The 26,308-nt window shown below is 42.6% G+C and overlaps 2 protein-coding genes across 8 annotated transcripts in view; one reads left to right on the top strand and one right to left on the bottom strand.

Moving 5' to 3' along the window:
* Positions 1-2,729, top strand: part of FHL1 (four and a half LIM domains 1) — a 67,569-nt gene extending 64,840 nt beyond the window's left edge. For 3 of the 6 annotated variants that reach the window (XM_030934539.1, XM_010389112.1, XM_030934540.1), the window contains 2 exons: positions 613-812; positions 1,250-2,729. In XM_030934539.1, coding sequence (XP_030790399.1) covers positions 613-812; positions 1,250-1,333 — 284 coding nt within the window. In that variant the 3' untranslated portion in view covers positions 1,334-2,729. The remainder of the gene's footprint in view (positions 1-612; positions 813-1,249) is intronic. The other 3 variants (XM_030934541.1, XM_010389114.1, XM_030934542.1) reach the window with 1 other exon arrangement.
* Positions 2,730-8,246: 5,517 nt separating this feature from the next.
* The window catches only part of MAP7D3 (MAP7 domain containing 3), a 34,575-nt gene continuing 16,513 nt past the window's right edge, over positions 8,247-26,308 (bottom strand). The window contains exons 8-19 of one of the 2 annotated variants that reach the window (XM_010389111.2): positions 22,350-23,098; positions 21,655-21,782; positions 21,201-21,409; positions 19,482-19,617; positions 18,140-18,287; positions 17,442-17,546; positions 16,368-16,421; positions 13,855-13,948; positions 12,241-12,439; positions 11,076-11,154; positions 10,885-10,982; positions 8,247-9,960 (exon numbers count right to left, since the gene is read on the bottom strand). In XM_010389111.2, the coding sequence (XP_010387413.2) occupies positions 10,917-10,982; positions 11,076-11,154; positions 12,241-12,439; positions 13,855-13,948; positions 16,368-16,421; positions 17,442-17,546; positions 18,140-18,287; positions 19,482-19,617; positions 21,201-21,409; positions 21,655-21,782; positions 22,350-23,098 (1,967 nt within the window). In that variant the 3' untranslated portion in view covers positions 8,247-9,960; positions 10,885-10,916. The remainder of the gene's footprint in view (positions 9,961-10,884; positions 10,983-11,075; positions 11,155-12,240; positions 12,440-13,854; positions 13,949-16,367; positions 16,422-17,441; positions 17,547-18,139; positions 18,288-19,481; positions 19,618-21,200; positions 21,410-21,654; positions 21,783-22,349; positions 23,099-26,308) is intronic. The other variant, XM_030934614.1, reaches the window with a different exon arrangement.

Here is a 26,308-nt window from a genome sequence, read left to right as displayed (position 1 = left end):
AGGCTAAAGAGTCCTTGCTAAGTCTGCCAGGCTAGGTTTTGCGCATGGTAACCATCTCTCATTTTCCTGTCGTCGGTTTCATCCACAAAGGCCCCCAGAGTATGCCCTTCTCCCCTGCTATTGTGGTCCCAAAGGCCCCCCAAGAGTTTGGATTCGTCCCCAGGCCAGGTTAGCCTTTGCAATACAGAACACTTCCTGACTGTTGACTAACAATGCCGAGAGTTCACAAGCCTGAGACCTGCTGGCCAACACCGGCAGGCACTGCTACTTTGCAGGGGGATTCTGCAGGGAGGGGTGGGAGGAGGGTAGAAAGAAGCGGGGTGGGGGAGGTGGGGAAGGGAAAGGGGGAAGGGAGGCCGAAGAGTGATAATCTGGGATTGTAATACCCCATAGCTGAAGGCTAGTTCAGAGATGCCTGTTGGCAGGATTTCTTTTTTGTTTTGTTTTTTGGTTTGCTGTTTATTTGTTTTTGCGATCAGCAAAGCTAATCACTTCATTCCTCATCTCGCGGCCGCGATCCACGTGCCCTGGGCCCTTTCCCTTGCCTCCAATTTTCCCATCTTCCCGGGGAGCCTTGAAATGTACATTTGAGAAGACTTTTGCCATCCTCAGGGAAAAGGACTGTGTCAAGAGTGAGCCACCCAGTCTCTAAAGCTAGGAAGCCCCCAGTGTGCCACGGGAAACGCTTGCCTCTCACCCTGTTTCCCAGCGCCAACCTCCGGGGCAGGCATCCGGGTGGAGAGAGGACTTGTCCCTCGTGGGTGGTGGTTCTTTATAGAAAAAATCGAAGCTTAGCAGCTCCTCGAGGCCCGGTAAGTGCACACCCTACGAACAGCCCAAGTTTGCCTCCTGGTGGCCACTTTGATGTCATGGCCCTGACCTAAATCAAAGAAACTGGTTATGCTGGGAGGTCGGTGCGCGTCACAGGGCAATAGCGCGGTGGCATGGGAACGTGTGGGGTCTTTACATCAGGGAAGCCCTTGGCCGGGCTCCGGCATCTTCTCAGGTCTTTGAGAGCCATAGCAGGGTTGCGGCGGCATGGGGGACAATGGCGGCGTGGGGGACTGTGCACGATGGAGTGGAGGAGGGGGTCTGGGAGCCAGGCAGACACTGGCTCTTGCGTGCTTGTCAGTCTGTGAGTGGGGCAGGTCGTCATTTTATCTCTCTGAATCGTGGCTTCCTCACCTGTATTCATTCAGCTGTTTTTCTTGTTTTCTTTCTTTTTTTTTTTTCTTTTTTTTTTCCCCAGGGTTTGGTAAAGGCTCCAGTGTGGTGGCCTATGAAGGACAATCCTGGCACGACTACTGCTTCCACTGCAAAAAATGCTCCGTGAATCTGGCCAACAAGCGCTTTGTTTTCCACCAGGAGCAAGTGTATTGCCCCGACTGTGCCAAAAAGCTGTAAACTGACAGGGGCTCCTGTCCTGTAAAATGGCATTTGAATCTCGTTCTTTGTGTCCTTACTTTCTGCCCTATACCATCAATAGGGGAAGAGTGGTCCTTCCCCTCTTTAAAGTTCTCCTTCCGTCTTTTCTCCCATTTTACAGTATTACTCAAATAAGGGCACACAGTGATCATATTAGCATTTAGTAAAAAGCAACCCTGCAGCAAAGTGAATTTCTGTCTGACTGCAATTTAAAAATGAAAACTTAGGTAGATTGACTCTTCTGCATGTTTCTCATAGAGCAGAAAAGTGCTAATCATTTAGCCACTTAGTGATGTAAGCAAGAAGCATAGGAGATAAAGCCCCCACTGAGGTGCCTCTCGTGCCTCAGCTGGGACCCACCGTGTAGACACACGACATGCAAGAGTTGCAGCGGCTGCTCCAACTCACTGCTCACCCTCTTCTGTGAGCAGGAAAAGAACTTACTGACATGCATGGTTTAACTTCCTCATCAGAACTCTGCCCTTCCTTCTGTTCTTTTGTGCTTTCAAATGACTAACACGAATTTCCAGAAAATTAACATTTGAACTTAGCTGTAATTCTAAACTGACCTTTCCCCGTACTAACGTTTGGTTTCCCCGTGTGGCATGTTTTCTGAGCGTTCCTACTTTAAAGCATGGAACATGCAGGTGATTTGGGAAGTGTAGACAGACAGACCTGAGAAAACGAGCCTGTTTCAGAGGAACATCGTCACAACGAATACTTCTGGAAGCTTAACAAAACTAACCCTGCTGTCCTTTTTATTGTTTTTAATTAACATTTTTAATTGATAGCAAAATAGTTTATGGGTTTGGAAACTTGCATGAAAATATTTTAGCCCCCTCACCTATTCCTGCAGTGTTGAAATTCATCCTACAGAAGTAACCGCAAAACTCTAGAGGGGGAGTTGAGCAGGCGCCAGGGCTGCCATCAACATGGATATGACATTTCACAACAGTGACGAGTTGAATCCCTTGTAAAGTAGTAGTTGTCTGCTCTTTGTCCATGTGTTAATGAGGACTGCAACGTCCCTTCTCTTGTGATTCCTAGGACTTTTCCTCAAGAGGAAATCTGGATTTCCACCTACCGCTTACCTGAAATGCAGGATCACCTACTTACTGTATTCTACATTATTATATGACATAGTATAATGAGACTATCAAAAGTAAACATGTAATGACAGTACATACTAACATTCTTGTAGGAGTGGTTAGAGAAGCTGATGCCTCATTTCTACATTCTGTCATTAGCTATTATCATCTAACGTTTCAGTGTATCCTTACAGAAATAAAGCAGCATATGAATAACCTGCCTCCTGTCTTTTCATTCTGCCTGGTGGACTCGCTATAAGGTGATACTCCTAATCCAGAAACCCAAATGACTTATTTTCCTTCCAGGATATACTCAGTTCAGTGCAGGTGCACGAAACATAGGAATTACAAACAAACCTGTAAAAACCACATTTGATTGACAAATAAATACATAAAAATGGAAACCACTCTGACCTGAAATAGTATTTCCCAGATTTTCACATCCCTGAAAAAGGATGAATTGGTTTGACCAGGGAATTAGGGAGGGAATCCCCGATGAAGCATGGCACTCAGTAGCCATCTTGGTCCCTGTTTGTTGGGTGCTACCTCGCTATGCCTTTCCCCTTGTGCCCTCTGGAACCTGGGGTCCGGGTTGAACGTGACCATCTCAACTGTGGCTGCCTCCACCTGCCAGCTGAATGACACCCTCGCTCCTTGTGGATGTGACTCACTAAGGAGGCTGCCCATTTGGGCCCATGCACTTCAGTTGGGGGCAACGTGCAGGGATGTTGTGGGCAGAGGCAGGGGTTGGCCCGTCATTGAGGCTCCCCAGTTGCCACTGCTTCTAGACTAGCACCACACACTAGTGTCTTTTCTTCACCTCTGAGGCTTGTGTTCTTGGGTCATCCAACCTGTCTACACCCATGTGGCCCTTACGGCACAGCACAAGAGGCCCCATTCGACAGGTGTCTGCTGCACTCTCCTCCCGGTGGAAGGGGCTTCAGACCATAAGGGCCCCTGCAAGCAGAACTGGGTGGGAGGAGGAGGTGTTAGTCTTAACTGGGCCTCATGCTGAGGGTAATGAAAGCAAAGGGCAGAAGCCCTTTGGTGCTAATGTTTGCCTTCTGAGAAGGGAACAACCTGTCAGCAAGAAACTGTGAGCACTTTTAGGAATGTGGCACATCCGCTTGTGTGTGTTTCCTTACAGAAATTCGCCATGAAAACCTTGAAACCAATGAAGTCTGTCTAGTCATGTGGGGCCTCAGGGACATGAGGCTGGGTCAGGGGATGGGAAGTGGCTGCCCTCACTGCTCCCAAAGGATTGGGCTGAGTTCCCAAGGCTACAGCAAGGAAAGGAGCCCCACTGGGACAGGGGAGAGGAGACAGGCCTGGGATGGAGAGGGGACCCCATCTGCCTTCATTAAGGGCTTTGGCCCCGGCTTATGCTCTCGATCCGCTTCGGCTGAGCCCTGGGCCTTCAGCATCCAGACGCATGCTCCCCTGCCTACCCACGTGCTCTTTCCCATTCCGGAACTCTTCCTCACTGTGACAGTTCCTTGCCCTCCAGTCTTCAGTCCACCCTCCTTCTCAGCCCCTTCCCACCCTAACGCCCCTCCCCATCTGCCCTAGATTCTATGGTCTGCATTTCATTCATTTCCCTCCTCACTCCTGTTATCCCTTTGCCCTTCTAGCCTGCTTGGCCTGCAAAACCTGAGTGGATGGCTCGAGCTCTGCTGTGGAAAAGCACCCTGGTCTAAAATTCCCAGTCCCACCACTCTTGCCACTTGGCCCAAAGTCCCAAGACCACCTCCACCACCTTCCTCACCCAGGAGATTGAGGTCTATCCGGAGTCAGCTTCTAGCTATTGCTTGCTTCGTGATGCCTGCCTGTCCTTCACACTTCAGCATCTGGTGAAGCACCTACACACATCAGAACCGACAGGCACCATCACTCCCATTTCCCAGATGAGAAAACAGAGGTTAAGAAGCTTGCGTAAGGTCACACAGCTAATAAGTGACAAGCCACACCCTAGACACACCTCTAGCATATCACTCGACACTAAATTGTCGTAAAAATAAGACACATCACAATAAAACCGTCATGCACAGTGCTCAGTACTTAGAAGGCATTTGTTTGTTGAATACGTGATTTTAAGTGACAACCCTAAGGCTCAGGAGAAATGAGGGTAAATTTCCACTTAACAGTTTGTCAGCAGAGAAATATTTTCTCCCTCATAATGAATGGGATCAGAATATCAAGAACCTCTCTACTTGTGATTAACAGGGTGGGCTCTGGCACCAGGCTGCCAGGGTTCAAATCCTGGCTGCTCTGCCATTTTCTAGTCATGAGACCTTGGGCAAGTGAACCTCTCTGAGCTTGATTCTTCACCTGTGAGACCTAAAATTTCTACTTTGCAGAATCCCATGTTGGGGACATAATACAAGTGCTTACTGAGGGAACTGGCACCCAGTAAACACACTAAATGCCAACAAGTATTTCATCCCCAGCACCAAAGACACTGCTCTGGTGTCTGTGACCTACCCTGCAAGCCTCAAGACACTATGTTCACTCCCAAAGCAGTGTGGGGTGTTGGCTTGAGGGACAAACTTGGGTTTGAACATCAGCTCTGCCTCTTTCCAGCTGTGTGATCTGGAACAAATGCTGCTCTCCACAAATTTCAGTGTCCTCATAGGCATAAATGAGTACCTACACCTCATAGAGTTGTTGTGAGCATTGAAAATGCCTGGCTGGGCACGGTGGCTCACGCCTGTAATCCCAGCACTTTGGGAGGCTGAGGCGGGCAGATCACCTGAGGTCAGGAGTTCGAGACCAGCCTGGCCAACATGGTGAAACCCTGTCTCTACTAAAAATACACAAACCAACCAAGTGTTGTGGTGTGTGCCTGTAGTCCCAGCTGCTTAGGAGGCTGAGGTGGATGAATCGCTTAAACCTGGGAGGCGGAGGTTGCAGTGAGTCGAGATCATGCCACTGCATTCCAGCCTGGGAAACAGAGTGAGACTCTGTCTCAAAAACACAAAACAAACGAACAGAAAAAAAAGAAAATGCCTATCAAGTACCTGGCATATTGCACATGTAAACCTAACTGCAATGATTACAACACATTTGGGGAAATTAGAATCAGATGGGTACCGAGGACCCATCTGGAAACACTGTAACTGCAATGGTGAGGGGACCAAAGGCAAGGAGGCTGTTTTGGGGCCTGTTTCGACCAACCAGGCTAGCCAGGCACTGGAGGGGTGGGGTCACTGAAGATGACAGAATTGCCCCGACATGATAAAATGTCATGCACAGTCCGCCTCCACGCTCTGGCTCCTTGGCCCTAGCTGCTGTTTTATGCCTCCTGATCCCTCTGGCTCTGGCTCCAAGGAGTTAGAGGTGTTGGAGAGCAGTGGAGTCTCAAAACTGAAAAGGCTGCAGAGATTGTAGCACAGCCCCATCATTTGACAGACAAGGAACAGGGATCAGAGTAGAGCAACAACGTGCATAATGTCACATGTGAGCTAGCAGCCCTCTCAGCTGGGTTCAGGTCTTCAGGGCCCTGTCTGGCATTCTTTATGGTATTTCACACTGCATTCTTGTGGTTTTGAGGGATTGGAGCAGTTAAAAAACTTCATTCCACATGCAGTGTCTACAATGACACAGGCATAGAAAATGCGCTGATCTGCAGAATCCGCTGGTAGAGGCCAGGGGTCTGTCCCTCTGCGTAGAGGACACCAGGATGGGAAATGCAAGGCAGCAATGCGCGAGGGGAAGGCTAGGTCAATGTCCATCACCTTGGCCTTGTAAACAGGAACATCCTGGTAGACAGTTTCAATGGATGGATCAACAGGACCTGGCGCCAAACTTGGCAGTGAAGAGTTTCCAGCTCAGATGAGACACAGGGAGGTGATATGTTTGACAGGAATGGGATGTGCCTAGTTTGTGCTGATTCAAAAGTATATAGAATGCTCTAGCATGTTCAGTGGGGAATGGCTACCACCATTCTCATAAGACCAGACCCCAAAGACTGGGGATAAACAAGGACCTTGCCTTATCAAAAACAAAACCTAGAAAAGCAGAGGTCCCCAACCCTCGGGCCACGGACTGGTGCTGGTCTGTGACCTGTTAGGAACTGGGTCAAAGAGCAGGTGAGTGGCAGGAGAGCAAATCTTCATCTGTATTTACAGTGGCTCCCCATCACTTGCATTGCCGCCTGAGCTCGGCCTCCTGTCAGAGCAGTAGTGGCATTAGATTCTCATAGAAGTGAGAACCCTATTGTGAACCACGCATGTGGTGGATCTAGGTTGTGCACTCCTCATGAGATTCTAATGTCTGATGATGTCACTGTCTACCATCATCCCCAGGTGGGACCGTCTAGTTGCAAGAAAACAAGCTCAGGGTTCCCACTGATTCTACGTTATGGTGAGTTGTATAATTACTTCATTATATATTACAATGTGATAATAGAAATAAAGTGCACAATAAATGTAATGCACTTGAATCATCCTAAAACCACCACACCATCCCCACCAAAGGTTCATGGAAAAATTGTCTTCCACAAAACCAGTTCCTGGTGCCAAAAAGGCTGGGGACTGCTGGAGTAAAGCATGATTTAAAATTGGAAACTAAACACTCACAGGCAGATGAGAATATTTGTTTTGCCATTCACAGTAACAGTGATGTCGTTAAGAGATGAGTATATAAAAGAGCACAATTAACCGCCTGAGTGTGCACGCCCAGACGTTTCAAAGCAAGAGGGTTTTCCTCATCCAAGGTAAGCACCAAATGTGAGAATTAAAGGGGCGAGGGAGGAGGGAAAGGGGAGTAACCGCTTAAAGGGCACAGATTTTCTTTTCAGGGTGATGAAAATGCTCCAGAACTAGATAGTGGTATTGGATAAGCTGCACAGCCTTGTGAATATACACTTTAAAATGTACTTTTAAATGTGTTACTTTTAAAATGGTTACTTTTAGGTTATACGATTTTTATTAGGATAAAAAAAGCAAGATCAGCACCATAAAACAGGGCAAGAAAAAAACAAGAAATTAAAAAAAAAAAATTCAAAAGATACTGTAGTAATAAGCCTCAACTTATACAAGAGAACCATCACAGGGAAGAGTAACAAGCACTGAAATAATTGCAGGAAGACAACCAGAGCTTGAAAACTCACATCTAGGCTGGGTGTGGTGGCTCATGCCTGTAATCCCAGCACTTTTGGAGGCTGAGGCAGGAAGATCACTTGAGGCCAGGAGTTCAAGATCAGCCTGGGTGACAGGGCAAGACTCCGTCTCCAAAAAAAAAAAAAAAAAAAGGAAGACGACGGGGAGGGGGAGAGAGTGAGAGAGAGAGTGAGAGAGAGAGTGAGAGAGAGAGTGAGAGAGAGAGTGAGAGAGAAAGTGAGAGAGAGAGTGAGAGAGAAAGCCAGGTATGGTGCCATGACTGTGGTCCCAGCTACTCAGGAGGCTGAGGTGGGAGGACTGCATAAACCTCAGAGTTTGAGGCTGCAATTAGCTATGATTGTGCCACTGCACTCCAGCCTTGGCCACAGAGTGAGACTTTGTCTCTAAAACCAACCAACCAACCAACCAACCAACCAACCAACCAACTCACGTCTTTCTATTCCAGAAGTGGACTCTGCCAAATCACCAACTGGATGAAGAGGGAAATCAGAGGATTTGATTCCTGTTCATTGAATTTGCTGGCTGCTTGTGTTCATAGCTTGGCCAACAATTGGTGTTGCCTTTATACCACCACCAGTACACTTTTTTGAGTATTATAATGAAAAAACCCTTGTTTTATCTGCAAAGTTTATTTTATATAGCACACATTTATATGGAACTGTAACGGTATTTTCAACACATGATATTTGTGCAGAAAAATAACAGAAACTCTTTTGTTAGGATGATTGTCTCTGTGTTATACATGAAAGACCTAGTATATAAAAATAGTTTTTAAACCAAAGGTAACTTTCTCTATTCTATATCAAAAGTACAATACACTGAGTGGCAAAGAACCAGGGAATCTGAAAGAATTACCTCCTTTTACTAATCCAAGACTGGCGGCCAGAAGGAACAGTGGCCTGCTTCGGACTATTTGCAATTCAACACTGAAAACTCGTTATTATTATTAGAATTAATCTGCATTTGAATTTTATGGAATCATAATACTGTGTGTGCATACATACGTGTATGTACATCTGTGTGCATTTCTGTATGCCCATCACGCGGACTCACTGGCAGCCAGTGGCTAGAGAAAGGCAAGCAAAATTTGGTTATATCGCAAGCCTGAGTATATACTCAACGACAGAACTGGAGAGTACAGGCTGAAAAATACTTTAAACATTAAACATTTCGAGGAATTAAACATACCCCATGGGACAACAGCCATGTACTCCTTTATGTACAGAATAAAAATAATATATGTTTCTGTAGATAAACACCAATATGTCCTTCAAAAGGAAACACTGACAAGAGCATGAAAGGTGCTGACTGTTCCAAGATGGGGCTTTACAGGACTCCCAGCATTTGAGGCTATTGGTGCCTGTGTACTCACTGGCACAAATGGGTAGAGTTAAAAATATCCATATATCATGGTAAAATACAATTTATTGGATTTTGCAACCTTTGGTATTTTTATATTAGAAACAATCTGACACAGCTCTTGTGAGTGATCCTGCGGCCTTTGCATAATCTATTATGTTCTCTACAAGATCAACTGTGAGGTTTTAGCTGTCAAAATTGTCACTGGTACACAGAAAAACCATTACTTGGCTGGGCCCAGTGGCTCACACCTGTAATCCCAACACTTTGGGAGGCCAAGACAGGTGGATCACTTGAGGCCAGAGGTTCAAGACCAGCCTGGTGAGCATGGTAAAACCGCATCTCTACTAAAATACAAAAAATTAGCCAGATGTGGTGGCACATGCCTGTAATCCCAGCTACTGGGGAGGCTGAGACAGGAGAATTGCTTGAGACCAGGAGGCGGAGGGTGCAGTGAGCTGAGATTGCGCCACTGCACTGCAGCCTGGGCGACAGGGCAGGACTCCATCTCAAAAAAAAAAAAAAAAAAAAAAAGTAAAAGAGAAAGAAAAAACAAAAGCATTACTTTAAGATTTCAAATATATACTGAAAGAGAATTAGTTCTGCAATCAGATTCTTCCAGAAACTCCACAATTACAGTTTTAGGAAAGCATCCTTGATGCATTCGCTCCAGCAAACACATTGGTAGGACAACACAAGAATGAGAGACAATGGTGATTTTCCAAAGAAACAAAAACAACTCTTTACTTAGAGCTCTTGCTTAGACACAAGAGAACAACATGATTTTTAACATATTCTGAGATATACATCAAGGTGACCTTTTGACAGTTTCTTTCAATTTTTCCGTGTCACTTCCTTTACCAGGTTCAAGTCAGAAGCAGAAAAATTTGAGGACTGATGGGCCCAGGAGTTGAGTTATCCAGAGTGGAAGATGTATTCATCTCCCAGGCTGAGTAAGGTTTATGTATCTGACCAGAGGGAAAAATAAAAGAAAGATTAGTAGGGAAGATGCTAGTCTCACAGCAACTTGTCCCTGGCCTCCCTTCAGGGCACATGCGCAGGACCCTCAGCAGCCCCTCTGGAATTGCTGACACACTGGTCCTATAAATGTCCTTCACTTCCCCAGTCCCCAACCAGGCCCAAGGTGCTTCTCAATTTCAAAGAGAACTTCTCAAGGAAAGAAAAACAAGAGGCTTCTGGTTTTGGAAACACAGGTTGAGGCTTCTTCTGAAGACTTCCCTAATCTTCTGCCCTAAACAACTATCTGTATGCTTGCCAAGCAACCAGCAGACCAGGAGCTCAGAGGAGTCTGGGATGCAAGTTTGAAAAGAACATTTTTTTTTTTGTTTTGAGACAGAGTCTTGTTCTGTCACCCAGGCTAGAGTGCAGTGGCACAATCTCAGCTCACTGCAACCTCTGCCTCCTGGGTTCAAGTGATTCTCCTGCCTCGGCCTCCAAAGTAGTAGGGATTACAGGCATGCATTGCCACACCCGGCTAATTTTTGTATTTTTAGTAGAGACGGAGTTTCACCATGTTGGCCAGTCTGGTCTGAAACTCCTGACCTCAAGTGATCTGCCTGCCTTGGCCTCCCAAAGTGCTGGGATTACAGGTGTAAGCCACTGCACCTGGCCAAAACTTATTTTTTATATCCGGCATGAAATGTGGGACATAAAAATGAGAATCAAGTCATCTAGTCTCTATTCTCTCAAAACCAACTTAATGGAAGACTCTCACATCATTCCTGCAGTTCCACAATTCCACACAATTCCACAATTGTCTTCTTCTCTTCCAAAGCTATATGGTGCAAAGATTGCCCTGGAACAGCTAGGAGGGGAGTGGGGTTTGGGGTCAATTGCCTTTCAAGAAAAAGGTAGATGAGATGAGGCCTTACCCTAATGAGGAGAAACAGGTTTGCTTCTTCTCTTATCGTCTAAAGGTGTCTGGGGACTTTGGCGAGATGTCATGGAATCCTTCAGATTTTGTTTGTGCCTGTCAGGAGAAAAATGTGACAAAGATAGTTCTGTGACTTACAATGTTGGTGATCTTGTCACAGATACACTGCTGCTCATAATTCATACTAACAGAGGATCTGCTGGTGGTGTTGGTTTCATCCGCCTTTCTGGTTTTTGTTGTGTGACTGGTCATTCTTTTGGAAGATGGTCTGGAAAGAGACAGTTTGGTTAGAATTGCAATTATTCCCAAACCAAGGCTCTGGCCTACAAGCAGCTTTGTCCTTTGATTAACTTCTAAGAAATACCTTGGAATTAAAAAACATTTCAGAATCATAGAACAGGATGACTGAAAGGAACCCTAGAGATCACAGGACACACTGATTTTCAAACTGTATTCCAGAAAGCCCTAGGTCCCACGGAAGCACCAGGAGTAGGAGCAGCTAAGCACGCAGGACTCCAGAAACCCTGTCCCTCCCTTAGATTAGTCAAGGATGGGCCAGTGAGGTATAGTAACAGAACTGGTACAGGTCCTCTAGCTCTAGTGCTCCTTCCATATCATCACACCTCTCAGCAGACTCCTGTTCCTGTGGGCCTTGCAGGTGAACGTCTTCTCAGGCAATTGCCCATGTAGCGTTCCTTTCCATGAATCAGTTCCTGCTCTCCTGACCTAACTTCTGACCTTGTTTCCTTACACTGAAAATGAGCATATTATGGCCGGGTGTGGTGGCTTATGCCTGTAATCCCAGCACTCTGGGAGGCCGAGGTGGGCAGATCACTTGAGCCCAAGAGGTTCAAGACCAGCCTGGCCAACATGGTGAAACCTCATCTCTTAAAAAAATAAAATAAAAAAATAATAAAATGAGGATACTACTGTCACACTCAGAGTTGTGTTGATAATTGAAATAGGTAATATAAAATGCCTGGTATATTCCAATCATTCAACAAATGTCTTCTTGCCCAACTTCATGAGATAACATTAACCAATGTGAACGAAAGTAAAGTTTGGGGCCAGATGTATCTGGAATTGAATTTGGGCTCTGCCCTTTAATAGCAGGATATTGGTCAAATAAAGCCCCTACCCTCTCTGCACCTCAGTCTCCTTGTCTTTATAAATGGGGATGATGATCTTTACTTAGCAAGGCTATTGTGGAGATGAGTTTATTTCTGTTAAGTCAAATACGTGACATGGTGTTTGGTAAAAGCTAAGAGCACAAGAGATCATATTATTTAGCATTCTAAGAATGTCAATCATAATCCTGCCAAGTTTATTTAGATAAGCTGACTAAGTGACTCACCTTGAAACTACTTCCTGTACTGAAGTGTCTTTCACGCTTTTTTGTCTGAAGTTTTTCAAATCACCATTAAAATATGTTTTTGGCTCTTTACGGACCTGGCTGGAACCGTCTTCTAGAAATACCAGCTTGTGTGTCATTTTCTTGGCATTGTTGAACGGTATTTTAAATTTGGGAGGTGAGCCTGTGCCATTTAGAATGGCTAGGAAAAAAAATAACACAATTAAATATGGAGTTTCAATAACGAATTCAAGAAAAAGTGAAGGCTGTGATCCTGATGGGATGAGGAGTGGGTATCGCCTGCCTGAAGGCAGGAAGAGTCAAGCAGCAGTACTCCTGGGAGGCAGGCCCAGCAGTCACAGAGTTTCCCGAGCCATGTCTCGGGCCACTGCTCAGCACACACACTCACCCTGCCCTCGAGGCACCAAGAGGCTACCATTAAGGAATCTGTCCTTTTTCCTTTGCTAGGAAAGAATAACAACCAGAGATAAGACTGCTCCAGATTCTCGCCCCTCCCCTGATCACTCACCTAGCCAATTCTGTTTATGCATTTCGTCTTACCTCTAATTTTTTTTTTTTTTTTGTCTTGGGACAGAGTCTCACTCTGTCACCCAGGCTGGAGTGCAGTGGCATGATCTCTACTCACTGCAAGCTCTGCCTCCCAGGTTCACACCATTCTCCTGCCTCAGCTTCCCAAGCAGCTGGGACTACAGGCGCCTGCCACTACGCCTGGCTAATTTTTTGTGTTTTTAGTAGAGACGAGATTTCACCCTGTTAGCCAAGATGGTCTCGATCTCCTGGCCTCGTGATCCGCCCACCTTGGCCTCCCAAAGTGCTGGGATTACAGGCGTGAGCCACTGCCCGGCCTCGTCTTACCTCTAATGTTACCTCCTACCTTCGGCTTTCCTCAATGCCCTAAGGCAGACTGAGGGGCTCTTACTGCTATGTTCTCATTGTATTTTCACCAAACTTCTTTCAACCCAATCATCTTGTGGCAGTATTATGGTTTGCTCATATGTTTGTCTTCCCACTGGCTATGGCTCCTTCAAGCTCAGGCCTTGTCTTTTCACCCCTTCATTCCCAGCACCTAGTAGAGGACCTGACTTTCCTGTTCAATATCCACTGGCGGGAAAAATATGGACAAATAATGTTTTCTCAAATGGCAATTACTATTACTACAAAGTGGTTCCTACTTGTAAGGGAGTCGATACATTTGAGAAAGCATTCAATTTTTCTTAATGAAGTGGAAAGTGGAATTCCACCTGTGGTCAATCATGGATGCCTTGAGGAGTTGAGCTCTGAAATGCTGGCAATCGTCACATTCAACTGAGAAAGAGCTGCTGTCTGCAGTCTATTAGCATGATCTTTAAAATAATAAGCAGCAGCAACTGTTATTTATTGAGAGTTTATGTGTCAGACACTGTTTTTAGCATTACATGGATTTACCTCACTGAAATCTCATATCCACTCTAGGAAAACGACATTGACTTCCCCTTTTTCAGATGGGAAAAACTCAGCACAGAAAGGTTAAGTGACCTGCCCAAAGCCACACAGCTCAAAAGCAGAGGAGCCCCTGGATATGAACCTAAGCAGTCTAGCTCCTAAATTGTGACTAACCTGATGGAAACATTTCATTCAATGAGTCCTTGTCGCTTTCTTCGTTGTCAGCCTCAGCCTCTTCATATATGTCATGGCTGGATGTTTCTGTGACCTATGATTAAAAAAGGAAATCTTGATTATGACTAATATTCAATCATCCTGGTTTAGAATGTCAACGAAGTCTGACTTCAAAGCTGGATCAATGGCTAACTTTTGTCATTTCAACGAAAAGGTAAAAAAATCTAACCTCTTTTAACTGGCCCCAAGAATCTACAGGGGATAGGGACAGGTGCCTGTAGCTGTGTCTTTTGGCTAGGAAGACACTCAAGAATGAAAGATTTCCCTGGGCAGGAGCCAAGGGACTATAGCTTTGTGTTGGCATTTGTTCTCTGCCTACTCAGAACCTTAACTAAGGCGGGATGGGACTAGTCAGTGAATAGCTAAAACGTTTTTGACTGCTGTTTTTTTTTTTTGTGGGGGGACAAAGTCTCACTCTGTTGCCCAGGATGGAGTGCAGTGGCACGATCATAGCTCACTGCAGCCTCAAACTTCGGGACTCAAGTGATCCTCCCATCTCAGCCTCCCAAGCAGCTGGGACTACAGACGCATGCCACCACACCTGGCTAATTTTTAAATTTTTTTTATAGAGACAAGTTCTCACTATGTTGTCCAGGTTGGTCTTGAGCTCCTGGGCTGAAGAGCTCCTCTTGCCTTGGCCTCCTAAAGTGCTGGGATTACAGATGTGAGCCACTGCACCCAGCCTTAGGTTGCTGCTTGAGGGAAAACTCCTAATGAGTTGAATGAACTTTGACATGATGACTCCCAGCACTTTTTGGAAATGACATTTCTACTGTAAATTCTCATGTCACTTAATGTAAATGACCACAACTGGGTAACTGCAAACAGACAGAATATCAGTCTTATAGCATAGAATGTAAAAAGCACAGAATCTGGAGGAAAAAGGCCTTGAATACATGTGCTCCATCAAAAGACATGACATTGGGGTAAGCAAATAATTATGAAACAGACCACAAGAACACTCACCATAAGGGAAAAAAATGATAAATTTAAGCTTGTTAAAATGAAGAACTTACGTCTGGTTCATCAATAGACATTAGGAGAGTGTGAGGCAAACTATGGCATAGAAGAAGATACCTGCAATATATAGATAGATAGATAGATAGATAGATAGATAGATAGATAGATAGATAGATAGATGTATCTCTCCAAAGGACTCCTAACCAGTGTAGGTAAAAATGCCTACAATTCAATCAGAAAAAGGCAGGTGACAAAATAGGAAAATGGGCAAATGACTTGAAAAGGTACTTCACCAAAGTGAATCTCCAACAGGCCAGTAAGCATTTATGAAAAGGTGCCTGACTTCATTAGTCATCAGAAAATACTGGTAAATTCAACAACATTAAAATCAGAATGCAGGGCATGGTGGCTCAAGCCTGAAATCCCAGCACTTTGGGAGGCTGAAGCGGGTGGACTGCTTGAGCCCAGGAGTTTTAGAAATGGCAAAATCCTGTTTCTACAAAAAAATAAAAAATTAGCCAGGTGTGGTGGCGTGCACCTGTAGTCTCAGCTACTTGGAAGGGTGAGATGGGTGGATCACTTGACCTTGGGAGGTGGAGATTGCAGTGAGCCAAGACTGCGCCACTGTGCTCCTGCCTGGGTGACAGAGTAAGACTCTATTTCAAAAAAAAAAAAAAAAGAAAGAAAAGAAAGAAAAAAAGAAAAAAGAAAAAATCAGAAGCTTCTATCCAGAAGAGGACAACATTAAGAAAAGATAAGCTGGCCGGGCATGGTGGCTCACACCTGTAATCCCAGCACTTTGGGAGGCTAAGGCGGGTGGATCACCTGAGGTCAGGAGTTTGAGACCAGTCTGGCCAACATGATGAAACCCTGTCACCCTGTCTCTACTAGTAATACAAAAATAGCTAGGCATGGCGGTGCACCCCTGTAATCCCAGCTACTCAGGAGGTTGAGGCAGGAGAATCACTTGAACCCAGGAGATGGAGGTTGCAGTGAGCTGAGATCACACCACTACACTCTAGCCTGGGTGACAGGGCGGGACTCTGTCTCAAAAAAGAAAAAAAAAAAAGAGAAAAATGATTGGCATCTGAGGTGATGGATTTGCTAATTATCCTGATTTGATCATTACACATTGTATACAAAAAAAAAAAAAAAAAAAGAAAAAGAAAAAAAAGATAAGCTGTAAACTAGGGGAAGATATCTGCAACACATAACCAAAAAAGAAGCAGTATCTATAACATTTAAAGAACTACAAATGAGACAAATCAACCCAAAAGTCTTGGGCAAAAGATCGAAAAAAAAAACATTTCACACAAAAGAAAACATGAGAGCTAACTAAAGATATGAAAACATGGTCAACCTTGTTAATAATCAGGGAAATGCAAATGTAATACTTTATTTCATGACCACCAGATTGGGTAAAGTGAAAAACTCGGCAATAATGTGAAACAAGAGGCATTCTTATACATTGCTAGTAGGAGCATGGAGACTACCTTTGAGGCATTCACATCTGTCTTTCTCGTCCGCTTCATAATTTCTTCTATTCTCTATTTAAAGGGAAAGAAAAATTCAAACATGAAAACAGATTAGAAACCAGTTATCCTAAAGGACTTGATTATCCCCATTTCACAGAGGCGGACAATGGCAGTGATTGCTCCAAAACCACAAATATTACCAACAAAAGGCTTATGGTGGCAGTTGAGTCTCCTATCCCAATCCCAGTTTCAGCTACAAAATGCCCTGAATGACTGCTGTATTTGTTATAACACAAACATCCAAATGACGACGTCTCACTCCTAATTTTGCATATGCAGAAATTCATTACTTAGGCTAAGCATATATTATTGCAAACCAATTACAGCTTTTAACATAATTTTAGTCTTTAGTCTTCAGTTGATTCCTGAAGCCAATGTTAATGAAAATAATACACCTCAATGATGCCACACTGTTATTGTGTTAATGAAGAGAGAAGACAGGAGGTGGAGGAGAAATATACTTCTAGGGAAGGACAGGAATTCTCTCTCCTGTGCACACTTCTTTCCCTGCAGTGAGGAGAGTTGCAGCTCCCTGGTCCCCTCAAGGTGACCAATCTACTACCAGATAGGCCTTGCAGCAACTCAGCCTGGACCAGGGCTGCCAGATGAGCTCACATGTGGCCCTACCTTAAAAACAGCCTGCACCTTGGCCTCTCAAAGAGGCCTGCAGTTTCTGCTTTTTCCCATGTAGTTGCTGCAATTTCCAGCCAGTTTAGAAGAAAGTCTTAACTTCCACCAACCCCTACCATGACTGGAGTCCTTCTGCTCAGAGGAGTTTTGTTACCAGAGGTTTGATATAGTGAGGCATCACTGTAATGGCCACTAAGGGTTCATGAGTGGGAGGCATGATCAGTAAGAGGACAGCCTTCTATGTAGGAGAGGTCAGATCCTTGGATAAGGAAGAGAATCGAGTGGAAAAGCCACCAGGAGCTAGCATATATCAGATTTATGATTCTTAAAAACATGCTGATATCAGGTGCCCAACACTGTTTAAAACACAGAATCAAGTCCCCCCAAACAGACAGCGAGTACCTTTTTCCTTTCTAACCGTTCCTGTAAATTTTGTAACATAATTCTCTCGTGTTCTTTCTTGCGTTTGTCAGCTTCCTCTTGAGCTTTTATGTTGGCATCCCCTTTCTAGGAAATTTGTATAAAAATATCATTTAATCTCAAGATACCTGAGTGACATCAGAGAACTCTAGTTTAAAAATTTCAATGGTAAAATGTTATCTAGCATAACAAAAGAGTGTAACCTTTTGGATGAGGGGTCCTATATTATGATATTTGCAGCCAGAGGTTGGGCGCAGTGGCTCACACCTGTAATCCCAGCACTTTGGGAAGCTGAGGCAGGTGGATCACCTGAGGTTAGGAGTTCAAGACGAGCGTGGCCAACATGGTAAAACCCCATCTCTACCAAAAATACAAAAAAGAGCTGAGCGTGGTGTCAGACGCCTGTAATCCCAGCTACTTGGGAGGCTGAGGCAGGAGAATGGCTTGAACCTGGGAGGCAGAGGTTGCAGTGAGCCAAGACTGCACCATTGCACTCCAGCCTGGCTGAGAAGAGTAAAACTCCGTCTCAAAAAAAAAAAAAAAAAAAAAAAAAAAAAAAAAAATGCAGCCAGAGAATCTGCTCATGTCTTCTTTCTCAGAGACAGAGATTTTTGCTTTGGGTTCCATCTGAACTTTATAATCTGGTTCTCATCCCCTTATAAAGTGTCAAGCCAGCAAACCTGCAGTGGTGCTTCCTGGTCTTCCTGATCCAACCATCCTTTCTTCTTTTTAGTATCCTTTGGTCGCTGCCCATCTTTGAGTTTTAAGAGGTCTTCTGCTTGGCCTCCAACTGCTTCCTTTGCCACGTCTTTTGATTTCTTAATGACCCTGAGAGTATTTAAATAATTGTTAGTGTTCATCTTGACTGCTACCATACTCAGCTTGCAGTAGTATGTGAGTTTTTACAGTGAAACTTCCTATGTATAGTAATACAATTTATATCTACACCAGAGTCACTACATCTTGTGTTGTTACTATATAGCAATTACACAATTCCACCCTTTTTTAAAGAGAAAAACTAGCCCTCGGGAGCAGAAAAATATTTCAACCAAGTAATAGATTACTTTGCTTGCTAAAAAACACACATACGTGAGAGGGAATCATTCCTTAACTGTCTTTGAGACACGACATCCCCTAAAAGGCCTTATTTACACTTGCTCACACCCAATCTCTCGTGGGGATTACAGAGATAATTTAGAGGAGAGTCTGGTGGCTCCCTAGTATTCAGCACTTTCAAATGCTAAATCAGCTCTGTTTATATGAAGCGATGAATAATATTCTTTGAGTTAGAGTTTTTTTGGTAATTCATAATATTCCCTTCTTTTTCCCAGGCCCATGTAAGCATATGGAAAATGTATGATTATTTCAAATAACACTAAATACTTAAAAGCAAAGTCAGTACTGTTGTTATTCCCTGCAGCCAGTGGACAGAGGTTTACATTACAAGGCCCGACATAAAATAGGCCTCAAGATGGAGGAGCAAGAAACCTTTGCTAGAATTTGAATGTACACAACTGTACATGAGATTTGCTGCCCACAAAGGAAATCCTTCTAGCAATGACTCACTGGCCTGATGGGATACAGGTGTCACAAAGATCACAGGAAAAGTAAAACGTAAGTATAATTTTCAGGTTTAAAAATCCTGACATTACAAGTCTTTTAAAATAAAGGGCTGACACTCGTGAACACAAACAGATAGGTTCTTATATACCACTCTGGTGCTGAGAGTTCAAATCCTGAATGTGAGTTTGGTCTCTGTGCATCCTCCTAGCACACCTTAATGGCACATGATGTATGGAGGCTAAAAAGGACTGTGCCATTTATCCACACACCAGGGTCCTTAGCTTAGCCATTTACAAGGGCTTGGAATGTTTCCTATACAGGCAATGAGGCACTTCTGATCCTCACTGAAGAAAGTCAATTGTTCCTTGAGAAATTATAACTTGAGGGTAAAATTTTGACTTTCAAAAATGTGGGCCCTACTCAAGATTTATAGTATAGGAAGGAAGACTTTGTGCTGACCTTCCCTGCATTTCTTCCTGTTGTCTTTCTTCTTCCTCTTTTTCTTTTTGTTCACGAGCAAGGCGGCGTAATTCTGTCAAAATTTTTGTTGCCGCCTCGGCATTCATAATACCTGCAGAACTCTTATTACCAGACTCTAGTTTAAATAAATATGTGCAACAGTTAGTTTAGAGAGCTAATCATCTCTCACTCCAACAAAGAAGTGCAATACAATCCAAAACATTAAAATATATATATATATGTGCATAGTCCAAAATTTATAAATCACAAGCAAACTACAGGTGATTATATAACAGATTTTGTCCAAACTGCACTCCCAACAACAGCAGTAGCATTTTCTTTTTAACACCTACTTGTTCCAAAATAAAATAATGTACTTCTACTTTCCTTTTAGTGGTTTTGAGATAACTGCATCAACTGATCCCATGGGAAAAGAGTAAGAAATACTGAATATAGAGGAAGACAAGCTTACGCTTGGTCCAAACGAAGGGTACAAGTATCTTAAATACTCAAACAAAAATACATCTGGCATACATTTTGAGATTTGTCCATCATTTTTACTATATAATTACTATTTAGCTAAACCTTGATAATAGTGTATACATTTGGTTGATCATAGAGTAGCTAACTGTAGATAACAAAACCAAGACGATCAGTAAAATAAGGTGAGTACACGGAGGCATATTATAATATTTTGGTCTATATAACTAATTTATTTTAAATAAATCACATATGAAAATGAGAAGACATATCAGGAATGAGTAATCTGTAATTAAAAGATTTTTTCTGTTACCAAAAAATTCACTGTGGAATTCCCTAAAAAAGCAAAATTCCCCAGTGTGTTTTTGAAATTAAGTAATGTCCATGGGTATTAAGAAGGCATGTGACAGGCAAAATAGCAATATGGCACTTTCAGGAATACTACACAAATCAAGGGACACCACATTATGGCCTATATATAGAAACGAACCTAAATCTTGGGAAAAACCTGCTCATCCACGAGTGGATATGCTCTCTCCAAGAACCATCACTATCAGAACTAGAAGGGATCTTAGGAATCACCTAGACCAAACCTCTCATCCGACCTGTGCTTTTTTTTGATACAGGGTCTGGCTCTCTCATCCAGACTGGAGTGGAGAGGCACTATCACGGCTCACTGCAGCCTCCACCTCCTGGTCTCAGGCAATCCTCCCACCTCAGCCTCCCTACTAGCGACTACAGATGTGTACCACCTTAAGCTAGGCGGTTATAGTATAATATGGCTTACTCTTATCCTCAATCCCCTAACAGAATATACAGCCTACCCTTTCCACATCAGGCTAATTTTTTTTTTTTTTTTCTGTAGAAACAGGGGTCTCTCTCTTATGTTGCCTGGGCTGGTCTCAAACTCCTGGGCTCAAGCGATCCTCTCACCTCAGCCTCCCAAAGTGCTGGGATTACAGGCGTGAGCTACCATGCCTGGCCAGACTTATGCTTTTAAAAGCAGTTCCAAAAATGGATTTTTCAAAACAAAGGGGTGAGAAGAAAGCTTTGGCAAGGACAAACAAACAGAGAGGATACATTCCAATGTACCAGAGATTGGTTAGATTCTCTTTATCTAAAAGAAAAATAATTCCCTAAAGTTCTCGCAATTGGGGAATAAAATGAAGTGAACCTTTCCCAGAATACAGTAAGATTTTCTGTGTTGCTAAAGATAAACTTGTTAGTGCAAGAACTTACCTTCACAGATCATATGCCTTTGGCTCGAAGCCTCACATCTGTTAGTGGTTTTAGAAACTGTTTCTTTTTTCTTTTTGACAGTACTTGACGTACTTTGCACAGACATGGTGTGTTGAATAGGCATTATTTTATAAGGAAAAGAAGTCTGTGGTGACTGTTTTGAAATAAGTGGTAATGGTGATGGAGGGCGGTTCTTTTGGATTTGCCTGCTGAGAAAAAGTAATACACATTTGTTAATTAATTTTCAGTGTACAATTTCGTAAAATTTAAGATGATATTATGAGGTGACATTATAATCGGGGAATTTTTCTGAAAAGTAAATCCCTTTTTACAGGCTTTTTTCCCTTTACATTTGTGTTACCATGCATACTATATTATTTCACTCATCGAACACTGACACGGAATTTGTTCTAGTAAAATGCCTATCAGGAACAGTTGCAAATAAGCGGCTTACTTAGTGCCGATGGGAGATGGCAGACCACAGACATTTGCAGGAGATGATGACCATTTATAACACTCAGTGTATGACGATAGACGCTTCTTGGCAATAAGGGTTAAGGCCTGTTTTTCCATGTCTGATTTCTGAACAGATAAACACAATATGGTAAATTACTAACAATTCTTTTACTGTAGCTGGCTTTTTTTTCTTTTTAAGAGAAAAACATTCTGAATAAAACACAATTAGAATTCTTTAAACTGCAATTTTCTTTTAGAGCATGAGAATCAGGACACTGATATTTGCTTCTGGACTAACAATTTACATTACACAATTCCAGGAGATCACAGAAATAACAGGTTTAAAAGAAATACTATCCTTCAAAACCAAACTCAATTTCCAAATCCTAATTCAGGGTTTAAAACATTTCTCAAAAAACATTTCTTCAGAGTTTAGAAACAGAGTTCATATAAACTTACATTTTCTCCCTTCTAATAAAAACTCACTAATATTTCAGCTTTGGAGGAAAAGTGGTACAATGAACATCAGAGAATTTTAAATTCCTAGTTTAAGTGAGTTAACCTATTTTATTATATTGCAGAATACTGTAAATAATATGCTGGTTACGTTGTAAAATCTGACCTATTTTGAACTATACAACAAAATATACATATTCTAATAGAAAATTTGTCAATAACAGGCACTTGACAAACCTTTGGAGTGTCTCTCGCTTTTGCCTTGGGAGATGCTTCCATGCTTGCTTCAAGGGATGTCTTGGAGGATGCTTTCACCATCGCCTCAGGAGACGCCTCCATGCTCTCTTTGGGTGACCCTTTCACACTCTCCTTGGGGGCACCTTCTGCACTCCCCTTGGGAGGTGCTTCCAGGCTCCCCTCTAGGGCTGCTTCCATGCTCACTTCTGACAGTGCTTCCAGACTTGCTTCCGGGAGTGCTTCCAGGCTCGCCTCTGGGAGTGATTCCACACTTGCCTCTGGGGCTGCCTCCACACTCACCTCTGGGAGTGCTTCCAGGCTCACCTCCGGGGATGCTTCTATGCTCACCTTGGGAACTGTTTCCAGGTATATCTTTAGGGGTGTGTCTATGCTCAACTCGGGGGATGCGTCCATGCTCATCTCAGAATCATATGTGCTCACCACAGGCGACACATCCACACTCGCCACAGGGGATGAGTCCGTGCTCACCTCAGGGGCCATGTCCACACTTGCCTTGGGGGATGCTTCCATGCTTGTGTTGCAGAGTATTTCCACATTCACCTGGGGGGATGCATCCACACTTGCCTTGGGAGGTGTCTCTACTTTCTCCAAGGGAGCCTCTTCTACTTTTGTTTGAGGAGGTATTTTCATTGTTGACATGGGAAACATAACAGCCCTCAATTCGTCACTAGTACATTTACGCAAGGGTACAGTGACATACCGCATTACATAATTGGTGACACCTGTAACTGAATGAGGACAGAGAATGAAATTCCCTAAGTTAGAAATCTGACAAGAAAAGGATGCACCATGTACACAGTATAAGAACAGGAACAGAGAAAAGAGATTGTTTATTAGGAAAGCACAGGGATTACACACAACACAGGAGAAGTTTAGTGAAATGGATGACAGACACAGGACAGAACCATCACAAAGTCAGTATTTCAGAAGCAACATTAACAACAGTCGTTGTAAAGGCAATAGTCTATTACAGATGAAAATAAGATGCTTCTCCAAAGTTGATGTTTGCAATAAGCTGTTTCTATTTTAATCATACTATATTTCAGAATAATTTTCACAAAAAAGCACAAGGTCTTCAACCCTTTCTAAAAGTAATCTAAACATCTTCACCAGGGCTAGAGATCTTACCATTATAGGTGATTATGTAAGACACTCCATATTTTAATGTTTTAAAATAGAATGTAAGAAAGAGCATTTTCTCGCCCATACTAAAAACTGTAATAAGACATTAATCAGAGTGGGTTGGATCTCCAAGGTCTCTTCCACGTTTAACAATCTAATTTTATGTTTCCTATCAAACAGATGAAAATGATAATATTTGGTGCCAGGTAAGATGGAAGAAAGTGATTAATACCAATGTTTGGAACCAGGCAACCTCATCACCACTGGTGGGAGTATAGATGTGTATATTTTCCCTGGGAAGCATAAGAAGTACATACTGTTTGTTTGAGCAATTCTACTTCTAGGTTTACCCTTAGGAAAAAAAAATTACATAAATACATAAAAATGCATGTATAAAGTTGCTAATTACTGCACTGTTTATAATATTGAAACAACTGAAAATACCATCCAAATGTTCCAAAGGAAATGTGGGCCATATTAAGGCAGTCACTAAGAGTAATAATATGCAATATTTTGGACATAGAAGATGGAAAACAGGTTATTTCATTTTGTGAAAAAGAAAATGCAAAGAAAAATATGAAGTTACCAGTGAGCACTGGGATAATGGGGGATTAGATTAAAAACTTCTTCTACACGAAATATTTATTGCTTATACAATTAATTTTTTTTTTTTTTTTTTTTTTTGAGACGGAGTCTCGCTCTATCACCCAGGCTGGAGTGCAGTGGTGCGATCTTGGCTCACTGCAACCTCCGCCTCCCAGGTTCAAGCGATTCTCCTGCCTCAGCCTCCCAAGTAGCTGGGATTACAGACATGCGCCACCACACCCGGAAAATTTTGTATTTTTAGTAGAGACAGGGTTTCACCATGTTGGCCAGGCTGGTCTTGAACTCTTGACCTCAGGTGATCCACCTGCCTCAGCCTCCCAAAGTGCTGGCATTACAGGCATGAGACACCACGCCTGGCCTAATTAAATATTTTTCAAAAGGTATTTGGAGGTGGCTTTCTTAAGACCTGGTAAATTAAATTAAAAAAAAAAAAAAAAAAAGACCTGGTTAAATTTATCTGCCACCTCATCTTTAAGTATGGGTGGCAAATTTTCACCTAATCTTATCAAATAATTAAAATAGACCAAATTACCAAAGATTGACTACTTATGAATAAAATCTTTAGCTAAATTAAATGTTATCTTTTAGTCCCTCATTTTTAGTGGAGAAAGCATTTTATTTACATATCTACGTATGCCTAAACAGTCACATTACACCAACAGTTTGTGCTGCAGAAAATATAGTATAACTGGATTTTTATTAGCTATAAACTTTTAAGACAAAATATTGAGGTTTTTTGGATGGTGGTAATAGAAATATCTTACCATAGATTCGGTAGGAAAGGGATACTGGCAGGAAAATAACCTGACATACATATAATTGGGCATAAAAAAGTCAGGAATAGAACAAAAGAAATAAGACTGCAGTACAAGAAAGTCTGTGATAGCATTTAGATGCATTTTACTAATCATATGAATACTAACAGAGAAAAAGTAAAGGGAGTGGGATATACACTGGAAAGGAAAAAGTAGAGGGGAAAAAAGAGAAAAAAATCATAGGAACAATGCATTAGCCCTTTCCATTATTGGGGGGGGTCTAGCTATCCAAAGGCAAGTCTAATACTATATGTAAACTATAAATGAGAAAGTCCACGCAACCCTGAAGATGTTTCATGTTAAGAACAATCTTTAGGTCTCTAACTAAAAGCTGAAGGGTGGCTCTATGCTATTCTTCCATATTTTAGGGGAAAAAGGGAAGGTAGAGTAGGAAACTTTCTCCCTTGATATGAGTGAAGGTTTTCTATATTTTTAAAACCCATAGAGCTTTAAAATTTAACAACCACCTCCAAAGTTAGCTATCTCATCCCACAAATTACCTGTCTCCCATATAACTGCCCTATCATGTTAGAAGTCATAAAATAAATATGCAACATCAAATGCTGGGTAAAATCACTAATATGATAACTACTGATTCAAACTATTTTGATACCTAAATGCAACAAATTCAGTAATGAAACCTGCTTTGAAATGCAAATACTTAACACCTCCTGGCTTTCAACCATATACCTGTTACCTGGAACATCTTTTCCAGGACTGGATAATGAAGCAGCACTTCTGCTTCTGGCTAATGATGCTTTTGTTGGGCTGAACAGACAACTGATGAAATTATTCTCTTGAGAACTGATAGATGAGCAACGAGCTATATAATGCAAACAAATCCAAAGGATTCCATTGGAGGTCTCACAAACGCAAAGCAAGAAAGAGCAATGCAAACTGCTCTCAACAGCACCTTTCCCAGCAACACAAAACATACCAGGATTGAACACTGTCATCTGACTGGACTGCACTGTCAAGGAAGAGATTCTCAGAATAAAAGGAGAAAGGCCACAGCATACATACCAAAATAACTCTAAGGAAAGAATCTAGGTAACATTTCAAACAGAGCCATTCCCCACTGTATGAAGTTTATGGAGGAACTCACACTTGAGGAAATCAAGTTGCACACGGCAGAACAACTCATGGCAAAACAACTTTTACAAGGATTCCTACAGATAACAGTACTGAAAATCATAATGGTCAAGTTCACTGCCAAAGGCTCCAAGGAAGTGAGTAAACACTTTTGTTAAAAGTAAATTTTGTTGTAAATATCTTGCTCCAATAAATCTTCATGTTCATAAAGATCCCTGTGTTAATGACATTTGTTCTAATAGGATTTGACCTGAATCAATTAAGTGGAGAGTCTTCTATAAAGGAATGGTTTGGTATGAAACA

The sequence above is a fragment of the Rhinopithecus roxellana genome, chromosome 7 (assembly GCF_007565055.1).
Source record: "Rhinopithecus roxellana isolate Shanxi Qingling chromosome 7, ASM756505v1, whole genome shotgun sequence".
Classification (NCBI taxonomy): Eukaryota; Metazoa; Chordata; class Mammalia; order Primates; family Cercopithecidae; genus Rhinopithecus; species Rhinopithecus roxellana.
The sequence above is the reverse complement of the archived record's forward strand: the minus strand, read 5'-3'. Positions and strand labels throughout refer to the sequence as shown.